Raw genomic sequence first — 11,988 nt, 5'->3', positions numbered from 1 at the left:
TAATGACCAGCGTCATTAATGTTATTTCAAAACTGCTCGATTTAGACATGCATTTTGATAGTATTTGTTTAAGAGTGATACAAACTACGCTAAACGAAAGAATATACAATGTTAATCCCTTAAACATAGTACAAGTGTACTCTGTGCACTTCGTTATTTTACAACTCATCTTCAAATTCAACATTGGTCGATTCAGCAGCTTCCAGGAATTATTTCACGATCCATCAACTCGCATGTTCTTTACAATATTGTTCATGGTGTCTGAATATATATTGTACCTACCCCTGCTGTTTGTCTGGTATGTTAGATATTATTATTGCAACCGATGACAAATGGCATGATAGACGTCTGAATCAACTCCACACATAAGTCAATACATTACACGGTGCAATACATGTGTTAAATACATTTAAAAGGGCGGGTTCAAGATTGATCAATTAGATTTGGTTCGTTGTATTCAGGTTATAAAATATACACGTGTATATTGTTTGCAGAGTTCATTTTCATGTTATGACATGATGTTAAAATAATTATATGGCAATACTTTCTGAAAACTTAAACCTTGTCAGAAAATAATAGTTTGTATTCATTTATGTGATTTATATCTAATTTATCATCATGCTATATAAAAGAAGTATAGGACATAATAGTTATTTAACGTACACATTGTATGCTTTATGTATCAAACTTAATGGGCTAAGTGGTATATAACATAATGTATAGTGTGGAATTTTGCAACTTTGCAAAATTCATACTTGTATTCCGCTATGCAGTAAAATGAAAATGCAATTTATACAAAAGAGTGATTGATGCTTAGTACACGCAGATTTTCTTATTATCTTGTTTCATTGTTTTAAGTCACAACATCAAAGGAAGTCTTTACCAAAGACTTAAAAATGTTGGTTTATTTTTTACAAATTGCAAGTCGAAGCAACCAAAACAGTCGTGCAGTCTTTATTTAACTCTAAGAATAGTTTGTGTCAGTGCATTTGATCATCCGACGATTTCTGACGCATCTTGATGGCCTCTTAAAGGTAATAGAATAAAATAAAAAATAAAAATGCAAACTAATTATTTTGTATTTATCATTACAATTGATATTGCTATGTTCAAATAAGAAGCGTTTTAACATTACTAAGTTTTAATAAACATATACAAACTAAAACAGGCAAAACTTCATATTTAATGCAAAACACACAATAGTTGGGTTTGAATGCGTTTAGTACCTGGCTTCACACAGCATATTCCAGGGATTAGAGCAGGAGCCATCAACCCAGTGATAATCATTATGCTTAGTACCTCCAAACGCTACACAGTCCTCCGTGGTGTGGTTTCTCCATCACCTGACCTGAAGTCTGTTAGGATGCAAAAGGAGGCTATTGCAAATAGTACACGGATTCGGTCTGGACACAAAAATCGAGTGCAAACATTACAATAAGCATGACTTTGGTTTGTGTATTTATGTAATTCTTGAACGTGTATACATTAATATACTTAGTATTTAGGATTCGGCGGATGCACGCAGTAAACATTTAATTTTAGCATTTTCATAATGTATATGTTGCAGATCTGCCACCATAATTTAGCAAACTGCAATAACTGGATAGAGAATACTTTATATAAATATTTCATGTTCATGCAACTATTTATGTGTGTGTTTAATTTTACCTTGTTTGTGTACAGACATGTTTAAAGTTCGTTTGCCTGTATTATGTTTTTGTTAGTCAATCATGTTTATTCATACGTATACACATACTACGAATTCAACCTGAATATCATGCAATCAGCTATACAGATAATGTAGAAAATTAACAGTCATCTGAATCTTAATGTGTGTCTTCTAAGTTCAAAAAAAGTGTAAGAAATGACGAAGATTGTACACTACCCTCACCTTTTAAATAGACAAAGCTAATTAATTTGCGTATGTGATTTATTGATTATGTAACAAATATTTAAAGTAATACATCGTACTTGTAATGTGTATCACTTTATACTGTACAGAACCCAATGTTACAAGACAAATGCCATTCACCTATGTTACTTTGTATTGAATGACTCAATAATAACAAATGCTGAAGATTGTAAGGCAAAAGTAGGAGTTGCATACAGACGCATTTAAATGTAAGTTGAAAACAGGACCTTAACCCCTTTAACATAGCAAAGATGCGAAACGTTGACAATAGATGATGTACGACATTCATACAATTATTCTGTGAAATTCTTGACAAAATCGAATGTAGAGGAGTTACGCATAGAAACAGTAAACTTGAGCTGTAAAAGACCTATTAATTAAATAAAGTAACTCGATTGTGAAATGTTGACATATTAATACGCGCCAGGTAGGAAGTGCGCACGTAAAAAACTCGGTATTCAATTTCTAACAAAGAGAATATATCCAGTTTAAGTTCAATACAGATTTTTACGTACTGCTATCTAAGCAAATTAATTGGTTTTAATCGAATTGTTTTTTTTTCTGGGATGGCGTTGGTATACAGTAAGTAGGCGCAGACATTACTGAAAGGTATCTATTTAAAGGCATTACAATACGTGATATATAACTGTGTTTGTACAACTCAGGTGTTCATTCCACGAACTGGTCTAAGCGATAATCAGAATTAATGTGCGATGTGATATATACTAAATGGTATTTACAAAAGCATGATTTGAATTTATAATGAAAAGGACAAAAGTGGGACATTTAATTGACGATATTATACGAGCGATTATGTTTTATAGTTTAATGAGTAGATAAGAAAATGAAATGATAGAATCGACAATTTTGATTATGTTCTTTTTTAATTTAATTCAACACCAATGACATATTGGAATTTCGTAGGTATATTGTTTTATGATTCGTCGTGTGGTAAATCTTTATATTATAACGGTGGATATATCATTATATAGGCGTTAACTCGGGCGTTATGTAAACACATTTACCTATCACAATACTACCGACAATCTAAACTTTGCATAAATTATAGTAATTGTCACATTCTACGGAGTCATTCGTAATGTATACCTGTATATGTTGGCATCTCTTCCGTATCGAACCATTGCCAGACTCCTTCTATATCTTCATCCGTTAGCCCCATCCACCAATTGTGATCTACAGTAAACATGTAGGCTATGGTGTTTGATGTGTTCTAACATGCTACGCGCTTATTTTTATTCTACAAAAAACGATATTAACGTTGAAAAACTCCATTAACAAAGACCATATAGTCTCGGACCTATGACAGTTTTATATAATAGTCACAGTAGTTCCCATTTAAGTGGTACACAATTTATCAAATGATAGCAATATCTTACTATTGTTAACTTAAGTATCGTATATTGGTAGTTGAGTTCAAACGCATATGATCTCAATATCGATGCTAATTGCCCAATAAAAAAGAAAATAATTGTTATTATGCGGGTGATCTGTCCGTTTCCCTCACTATTAATTTTTTTATACATGTGAATGAGTATGTTATTATAATAATATAATTAATCGTTCTGTTATGCTACCATTAAACGAAAGTATCATTAACAATAACTTCAATACATGTACTAACGATGTATGCACTTTAAACATTAAAACAACGTATTGAATACCGATGCTTTTAGCATGATTAATTTAAATATTGTTCTTGAGTTTACTCATAAACGTTAACATAACGGGATAATATGGCATTGACTTAGTATGCGTCTCATAAGAGTATGAAACATACGTTATCAGATAAAGACTTCCGCAGCAGTCCATTTCATTTAACAATAGCGAACCAAATTGTGTCATAGTATAATGCCCCGAAACCATATTTCAATGATGAAATCAATATACTGTGAATCTTCGTTACGGTAGAGTCTGACAAAAATGACACACTCATTGTTTTATTCGAAACGATGTCACTATCATTAATTTGTTAACGATAATTGTTCGATGGTGTAGCCTCCTATCATGTAATATATTTTTTAACTTAAAGACGCGGGGAGTATATTGCCGTTTGATTTTCATCGCAATGACATGAGGATAACTGCGTACATTTAGCATTTCGTTACGGTTTGATTCGCAATCCACGGTATCCTTTGTTTATAAGACATGAACGAACTCAAAATCAACTAAATATTGTATTCGTTGATCAATCAAATCGACATGCTAACTGCATAGTTGCTATAATTATATTAGACGACAAACATTGAGTAGATTTGTTAATCATAATATATGCTGTATATATAAATAGCCAATACAATAGCAAATCATCAATACATAGTGCATAGTGTCGTTCTACGAAATCGCAAATACGCAATATATTATGTGTAATGTGTGTGCGTTAACAAACTATTACCTTCGAGCTGGCGCATTCGGTCTTTCAAAAACTCGTTTTCTATGGCGTCGTCTACGTGGACAAGATGACTATTTTCGTGTATTCGACAAAATGTCTGTAAATTATATTATATAAATTTGAAGTTAATTGACATAAAAATGAGTGTAATGTTTCGTTTGTCAGTTAAACTACTGTAGTACAACTTTTTCACAGAGCTACTTTGTTATAGTGTCATTGGTTGGTAACAGGTATTACAAACAAATTTAAATTATTGGTATTCAATATTAATGCACTACTAGCCTCGGCTTGTGCAAATGACATTCTTTCAAAATGGAATAGGTAGCAGGAGCCCTTGTATGGAATCCAACCGTCTTTGCACGTCGTGTAATACGACACACATTCTGTTCGAATAAGTGATAGGCATACATTAATTTGTTTAGAATGATTAACATATACACAGAAATCCGTGTTGCAACTAAGCTCGAACCAATACACAAATAAGCTGCGGACAATAAATCCGCAAGTAAATGTTCTTTGCCTTACCGAGCATGCACAAATACAGAGCAATGTTTACACTCCTATTCCACATTTTGGTTTAGTCTGCTGAGTGGTTCCAAACTCGTAAGAGATAACGCGTCTTTGCGAGCGTTTATATAGTTCCATGGTAATCACTGTCATGTATAAGTCAAACATATCACGGCCTAGAGAAGTGAATAGCGATCTAATGTAAAGTTTCTTTGCATATGAAAGTGGTCAAGTTGGTTTCAGCATTGAAGCGGTTAACAATACATGGTTTAGTTGGAAATAATTTTAATTCAATTAACTAACATTTAATTTGAGTTTCAATTAAGTAAGCTTCGTGTTAAATGAATGCCCAATTTGTATATTTCGGATGGTGTGGTTGTGAGTTTGACTCCTGTGTATGTATAACAATATTGGATAAATTATAGAACTAAAATATTGTGTTTGAAATAACCCATCCGAAAAAAGGTAAGAACGTATTGGATAAACGCGGTTTACGTTTATCGTTGACGAACACGCTTCTCAAAATCAGCTATTTCAGCATTTTTATATAGAAGTTTACGAAGCCAACACACCTTAATGGAGCACAGGTCTTTTGAACCACCGATAACTACATGAGGACAATCCAGATCTTTATCCACACCTGCCTTAAGATTGTTCTCATCAGCTGGCAGGACAAGATCACCAACGCAGGCTTATTTAGAAGATCAAATTAACGTCCCATTGAATACAACATTCTTCACATACATTGGCGATGGATTTGTCACACAATCTGACAGCCTGCATCCAATACAACATCTCTCATATTGAACCCCACAGGAGTGAGATACTCAGGCGGTATTAGACACATGGCACCGATAAATTGATGCAGGTGCAGCGTAGATGAGCGAGACATGGTAGCAGCTTGAGAGAATCGCCCATTTTCGAGACACCTGGAGGAATGTGGTTGGAGTCCTGTTTCCCAGACCGGACCACATGCGAATATGAGAGCTGCGATGATTACTTATTTTCCATGAGGACATCACTTGCTTCATGTTGTGCGCTTAGTCAGAAACGCTTAAATCATACAAATATAGTTTATGGAATTAATGTGTATGTCTGTGAACTTTATTTTCGTGTGTCGTTTTGCGTTCAACAAAATGGTCACAAAACTAATCAACCTTTAGTTCGCATTCCGATTCTTTAAACAACGATTACAAACAACAACATACTGAATACCAAATATACTATAAATATATAATACAAAGTGTTCGTTGTGCTGATTATAAAACAGAAAAAAAACTTGTTTTCATATTTATATTGTAAAATGTAATGAAGTTGTGCCCACTGTTTATGGTTTGATCAAACGATGAACACAAACCAAACAATATGTTATATATTATTCATGAGAGGCTTTTTGCGAGCATTTCTCTTATTTAGAGTGCGTTTCACTAACATAGCGTATATTTACGCAACTTAAGGTTTACGCACAGAATTTACGCCGAACGTAAATTAATGCGTACGCCGTTTCAATAAAATGTGCGCAAAATTTACGATTCATGTAAGTATTGTTAAGCCTGTCAGGTGCGCGCGGACGCGTAAGAAAGTAATCGTCTGCAACAGTATCTACTGTAAAGCGAGATGTGTTAACATGTGTTAAAGTGTAATATATTGATAAAATATGTCACAATCTCACAAAATAGGCAATAAACATTATACATTGAAGACGAATTTCATCACATGCAGCAAAGACAAATTAGCGCCCCGAGCCGATTGTGACGAATGTATTTCGTACATATTTTCGTATACAATAACCTAAGCATTCGTCTTTTTAGTTAGTTTTCGTGTGTCGTATGAATAGATATCGTTTCAGCAATTTAAAATAAACCGTTAAACTAAATTTAGATTCACATCGTACATGCATGATTTACATGCTGGCGAATTAGTCTGTACAGCCTTTTTCGATTTCAGAATTAAATATCTGGTTTATTAAGCATTTTTCGACATATGTTCTTCTTAACTTTTATTTTAATTTATATAAAAATATATGTTTAATATTTTTTTTTAAACATTTTATATTAATTAATAAAGATTGGACAAGATCGTATATACTCGCTATAAACAATCGTTACAATAGACGTGAAAACGAAGAAAACGAAAACGAATTGGTAAACAAACGAGTTTGAAACGCTCGTTTCCGAGTTTGAAACGCTCGTTTCTGAGTATGGAAACAAGTTTGACTTGCTCGAGGATGATCTTCCGTTTCCCTCACTGGTTCGGACAAACGAAAAGCCTGGTAAAGCGTTATGGAATGGACGCGTAAGTGGTTGAACAAGCAAAACCCCAGATTAATCATATCAAAACAAAAATTCAAGAAACAAAAGAAAATGAAGACAATAATTTAGATATAAATTTTTTAGTAACTGATGATCGATCAATTTTTCTGAAGCCCCTTTTTGAAATTAAACTGATACAATTTAAGCATGTAGTGTCATTGCTAAATTTAAGTTACAGTGTAAAATCTGAAAACATGTATTTATTCTTAATCGTTTGTATTTTTTATTTTTTTTTGAGCTTATAACTGGTGCTGGTGGTAAAAGTATAACATGTGATGAATTGTTGCTAGACTGATATTGCATTTTTAGTGAACATATATTTGCAACTCAAAAATCTGCGTATCAATACAATTCTGTATACTGCAGTTTTGAAACATCATCATGAAAACAAGCAATCACGTTTGATCATAATAGGGATATAAAATACTTGCCTAAAATAAATTAAATGTATAGATTTATGGTATCATAAAATGCAAGATTTGTAACGATCATTATCACTAGTAAAGAGTTTTCAATATTCATGTACTTGCAAAGACAGTTCAATTTGCAAAATATGCAGGTCCCGAATGCACATTTTTTTGTATTCGAATGTTCAAATTTATTAATATTTTCATTCAATGTAAACGAAACAAAAATTCATTTAATGTAAAATACAATAAAAACTTTATTTGAAGATTGTAATGTATTGCGCTTTTTAGGTCTTTCTTTTATAACTGATTTAATGCACCTCTTACACTAAATTTCGATCGCTGATAAAAAATAACACTTTCGCATCCACACCACTTATAATTATAATCAACTTGTTATATGTTTTATAATTTTTGAAATATTATTTATTTAAGTCTTATTTTAAGAAAGAAAAACGGGAATTTATAGTTTTGTTTTGTGAAATTGTCAGTATTTAGTCTACTGACGACCTTTGCTATGATATTATGTAAATAGCCGCCAATCACCAAATAACCGATCTCTCCCCCACCCCCCACCCCAATAACGTGAACTAGACATTTAAAAAACATCGACAAAACGGTGAGAGACGACGCGTTCTGCTGAATGTGTACTAAAAGTATTTTGCCATGTAAGCTAAGTCGAACTGCATATAATACACAAGTATAATACTTATAAAAATCCACGTAAATTCGTAATACTGATTTAATTTTCCTCCAACCATTTCCATAGCTTACATACTATAGCATTACTTTATAAGTACCTTAAATGAATTATAATTACAAGAACTAAGATTATAGTTATACTTAAACACGCACATTAGTTGAACATTTGGTCAATGCCTCTGGTTTAAGTAGTATTTAACACGGTTAATTATTTAGATAATAACTCTGGTTATTGTTATATGTTAACATAGTGTTATATGTAAACAAGCACATTATTTGCTTCTATAGATAATGACTCAGATGACATATTTTGCTCATTTTCGCAAACCCTATTTTTCCTAAAATTGAAATAATGCGTAAGTAGGCTAAGCTACCCTAAACGTTCGTAACCATATGTCATATGTTTCGTTAGTTTTAAAGATATGTTTTATAACATTTATATTTAAGTGCTCGTGCGTAGCACGTGAGCATTTTCAAGTTTTGAACAATCATAACCACCGAAATATTTTATCGAATATCTACTAAAGAAATTACATAAAACAATTCACGATACATTGTGTTTATATGAATATACATGTTCTCCATTTATTATTGTAAGGAGCAATCATTTTGCTGTCTTGAAATTTCATTTCCCCGAAATGAAGTGTCGATTTGGTCGCACGTATTGCCGGTGTAATTAAACATATGTATTGCGTGTATTATCGCAAACATCATCAAATATGTCCAGTCCAACCATCCCAGTAATGCAAACGTTTTGACAACAAACTATCTTATGACTAGTTACTCTGCATTTTGTTGCATTTTAATAGTTTCTTAAAAGTACGAAATGTTTATTTATCGTATACTAATTTTTGCGAGCGAGTGAGTTTTTGTATTAATTATTGCGCTTTATGAACGTCATTACCCGCTATCGTGCGATTTAACGCGACTAATCGTTGATTTAAAACTGGTAATTCACTGTTTCTAAACAGTGAAAAATGACCGTAAACAATATAGTTTCATGTTTATCGTGTTTAAGTTCTTTGACATCAATTTTCCGGCTCAATCCATTTTACTCTAACCAAACGCGAAAGTTTTGATAATGTAGAGGCCATAATATTGACATAAATAGGAACATATTTGAAAAAAGCCGTCAACGATCAATTTTGAGGGAGTATGCCCGGGTACGCTTCAGTACATTTTCCGTACCCGGGGTACATTTAAGTATACTTAAGAGTACCCGGGGGACATTAAAGAAGTACCCGAGCCGACAATGACCAATCGAGCATTAAAGAACGATTTTGTTCAAGTCATTTTGCGTTAAATCATTTATTTAAGCTTTCAAACATGTTTGTGCGCGTATATACATGTAATCATAGAAAAATATTCATACTTAGTTTTGCTGATTACGCTTTATTTAGAGGTAAACGAATGTCCGAAAACAAAACAAATCGGGTTACCTAACTAGTTAGTATGTGGTTGTTTTTCTTTGAGTTGATATGCCCCTTATTTAGGACATATTGAACAATTGAAAGAATTTCGTTTACGCCTGGAAACCTGCTGTTTACTTACACAGGGTTAATAACCTGACAAGGTAAGTAACCTTGTGTAAAAAGAAATTTACCGGTAATGGGTTACCTCTCTTGTACAGGTATTGCTTGACATAACGAAGTAACAAGCAAACTATTAGACCTGGCGGATGGATGGACGGGTGGTTAGATGAATGGGTGTAGCAACCGGCTGTCCATATCACACATCAATTTATAGAAATATTACTTATTTAAATATTTAATGGAAAAATGCAGATCTGCTTCACGTTCGAATAGCTATCAAAAATAAAAAATGTTTTGTTAAATACATGTAACATTTCAGACCAAGTCTTCTGTTATTGAACGGAAAGTGATATACTCGACGAATTTTGACCAATTAACTTTCCAACCATGTTGTATATTGGGATTAAACATACTTATGTTAGAGGAAAGAAGAAATAAAAATAACGAAATCAATATTTTTTCATCAATGAGGACAGAAATAAAACTTGACTTGGTCGAGCGTTGTTCAGGATACCATAATTGAAACCACGCGGTTGATGTTGAACACATTTTTAAATATTTGTTTGTTATTCTTGACGATGTTTGTAGTGTCGGGTACTGGCGGGTGAGCGTTGACAATAAACGGTTAATAAACCTATTGTTGAAATACACAACCAGCGATTTCAAAACGGTCGTACCTGCAACAGTATCCTTTCAATTAATGTTCTTATCAAAATTAAACGTATTACTTTATATTCATTGTATGTTTTATGTTTATGTTATAGAAATATCAGTGTATTAAAAATGCATAAAATAAAAACAACATGTTCGATTCGATGGAATATCGATTTAAATTCACGAGTGATCAAAAACAAATATATTGTATGTGATCACTAGTGAATTTAAAACGATTTTCCACCAAATCCAAATCAAATAAATATCCTTTATGTATCAAAACAATACCATACACCGATAATGCGACTAAACGAATTAAACGTTCCACCTGGCCAATTGATATTCTACTACTACAACGCAATGTAGAACTATCACTGACAGTGGTTTTTAATGCCCTCACAAATCGCCTTATAACTGGCTTAAACAAACGTATTACATTTTGACTTTATTATGTTTAAGTATGGCTTTTAAGATATATATAAAAAAATACAATATAGTTTTGCCCTATATTTTTCCATACTATTTCGGAATCCATAAATTTATTGTGTTTATAGAGCGGAGCAACTTTTTTTACCTTGCTTGTTTAGTTTGACCTGATGAAGATAGATGTGTATGCGCAAAACACACCGACTCATATTGGTAAACATCTGTGTCACGTTAATAGTATTATGGTTGTTTTCAATCCATGGGGAAGTTAAAGAACGACTTAGATCGTTGTTGTAAAATGAATGTTGTATGTTTAACTAATTATTTCCTTTATCATGAATGTAGCAATTTGTTTGATGCTATCAACGCATAATCTAACGCATGTGATCATTTGTTACTTGAAAAGCTGTCTAGATATGTTAAAGTTATAGAGCGGACAAACCCCACTTTGACATGCAAGTTGTGCATGTTTACGTTTGAACTTAAAGTTTGACCTTGACCTTGAAGATAACCAAGTGATGCCTGTGAAAAACACAATGTCTCTAAACCACGATAAATAAAATCACATAAAACATGCATGAATATGTATTCCGGACATGTTTCAAGACAGAAAGATAGACATTTAATCCTATTAGACAAAGTTCATTGTATACATCCTACCCCAGCATCTGCTCCATTGGGGCTCGTATCATTATTATTCTAATAGTTATAACTCTCCAATAATCAAATTCTTAATGTAACAACTGCAAAAAAACCTGCAAAACTTCTATCAAAATTAAATCAGAACTTGAACGAACACAATGTGTGTAAGTAAAGACAAATTGCTTTAAACCAACAGGGCTCCTCCTTGTTCAAAACGTTTTGAAGACAATGGACCTTGATTTGTCTGAATTATTATTATTGCGCACAGTTTAAGGGTGATTATGGAGAAACAATGTATCTTACTGGATTATGTTTTAGTAAAACATTCCTTAATCGTAGGAATGGCTAATTTGTCAGAGTTGCCATGACCATTTTAAAATGTTTGTTTTATCATTCATTCAGATTAGACACGAGCAAATACCAGAAATATAGTATTTTAATGTTTAGTATCTCACACAAGTGCAAATGCAATGTGCTTCTGCCT

The 11,988-nt window shown here is 32.7% G+C and overlaps 1 protein-coding gene across 1 annotated transcript; it reads right to left on the bottom strand.

The window, feature by feature from the left end:
• Positions 1 to 878: 878 nt before the first annotated feature.
• On the bottom strand, positions 879 to 4,958 carry LOC127833393 (hepatic lectin-like). The gene is made up of 6 exons (XM_052358621.1): positions 4,848 to 4,958; positions 4,605 to 4,705; positions 4,326 to 4,419; positions 3,020 to 3,106; positions 1,227 to 1,355; positions 879 to 1,027 (listed from the first exon to the last, which is right to left on the bottom strand). The coding sequence occupies exons 1-5, from the start codon at positions 4,891 to 4,893 to the stop codon at positions 1,309 to 1,311; spliced, it is 375 nt and encodes a 124-aa protein (XP_052214581.1). The 5' UTR covers positions 4,894 to 4,958; the 3' UTR covers positions 879 to 1,027; positions 1,227 to 1,308.
• Between the last annotated feature and the right edge of the window lie 7,030 nt (positions 4,959 to 11,988).

The sequence above is a fragment of the Dreissena polymorpha genome, chromosome 6 (assembly GCF_020536995.1).
Source record: "Dreissena polymorpha isolate Duluth1 chromosome 6, UMN_Dpol_1.0, whole genome shotgun sequence".
Classification (NCBI taxonomy): domain Eukaryota; kingdom Metazoa; phylum Mollusca; class Bivalvia; order Myida; family Dreissenidae; genus Dreissena; species Dreissena polymorpha.
This window is presented reverse-complemented; position numbering and strand designations above follow the sequence as displayed.

Bases quoted from the DNA above. Each gene is read 5' to 3' on its own strand.
- LOC127833393 (XM_052358621.1), bottom strand. From the start codon at position 4,893: ATGTGGAATAGGAGTGTAAACATTGCTCTGTATTTGTGCATGCTCG. The intron at 3,107-4,325 runs GTAATAGTTTGT...TGTTTACTGTAG, and splicing joins CCGAATGCGCCAGCTCGAAG to ATCACAATTGGTGGATGGGG. The intron at 1,356-3,019 runs GTATACATTACG...GCATCCTAACAG, and splicing joins AGAGATGCCAACATATACAG to ACTTCAGGTCAGGTGATGGA.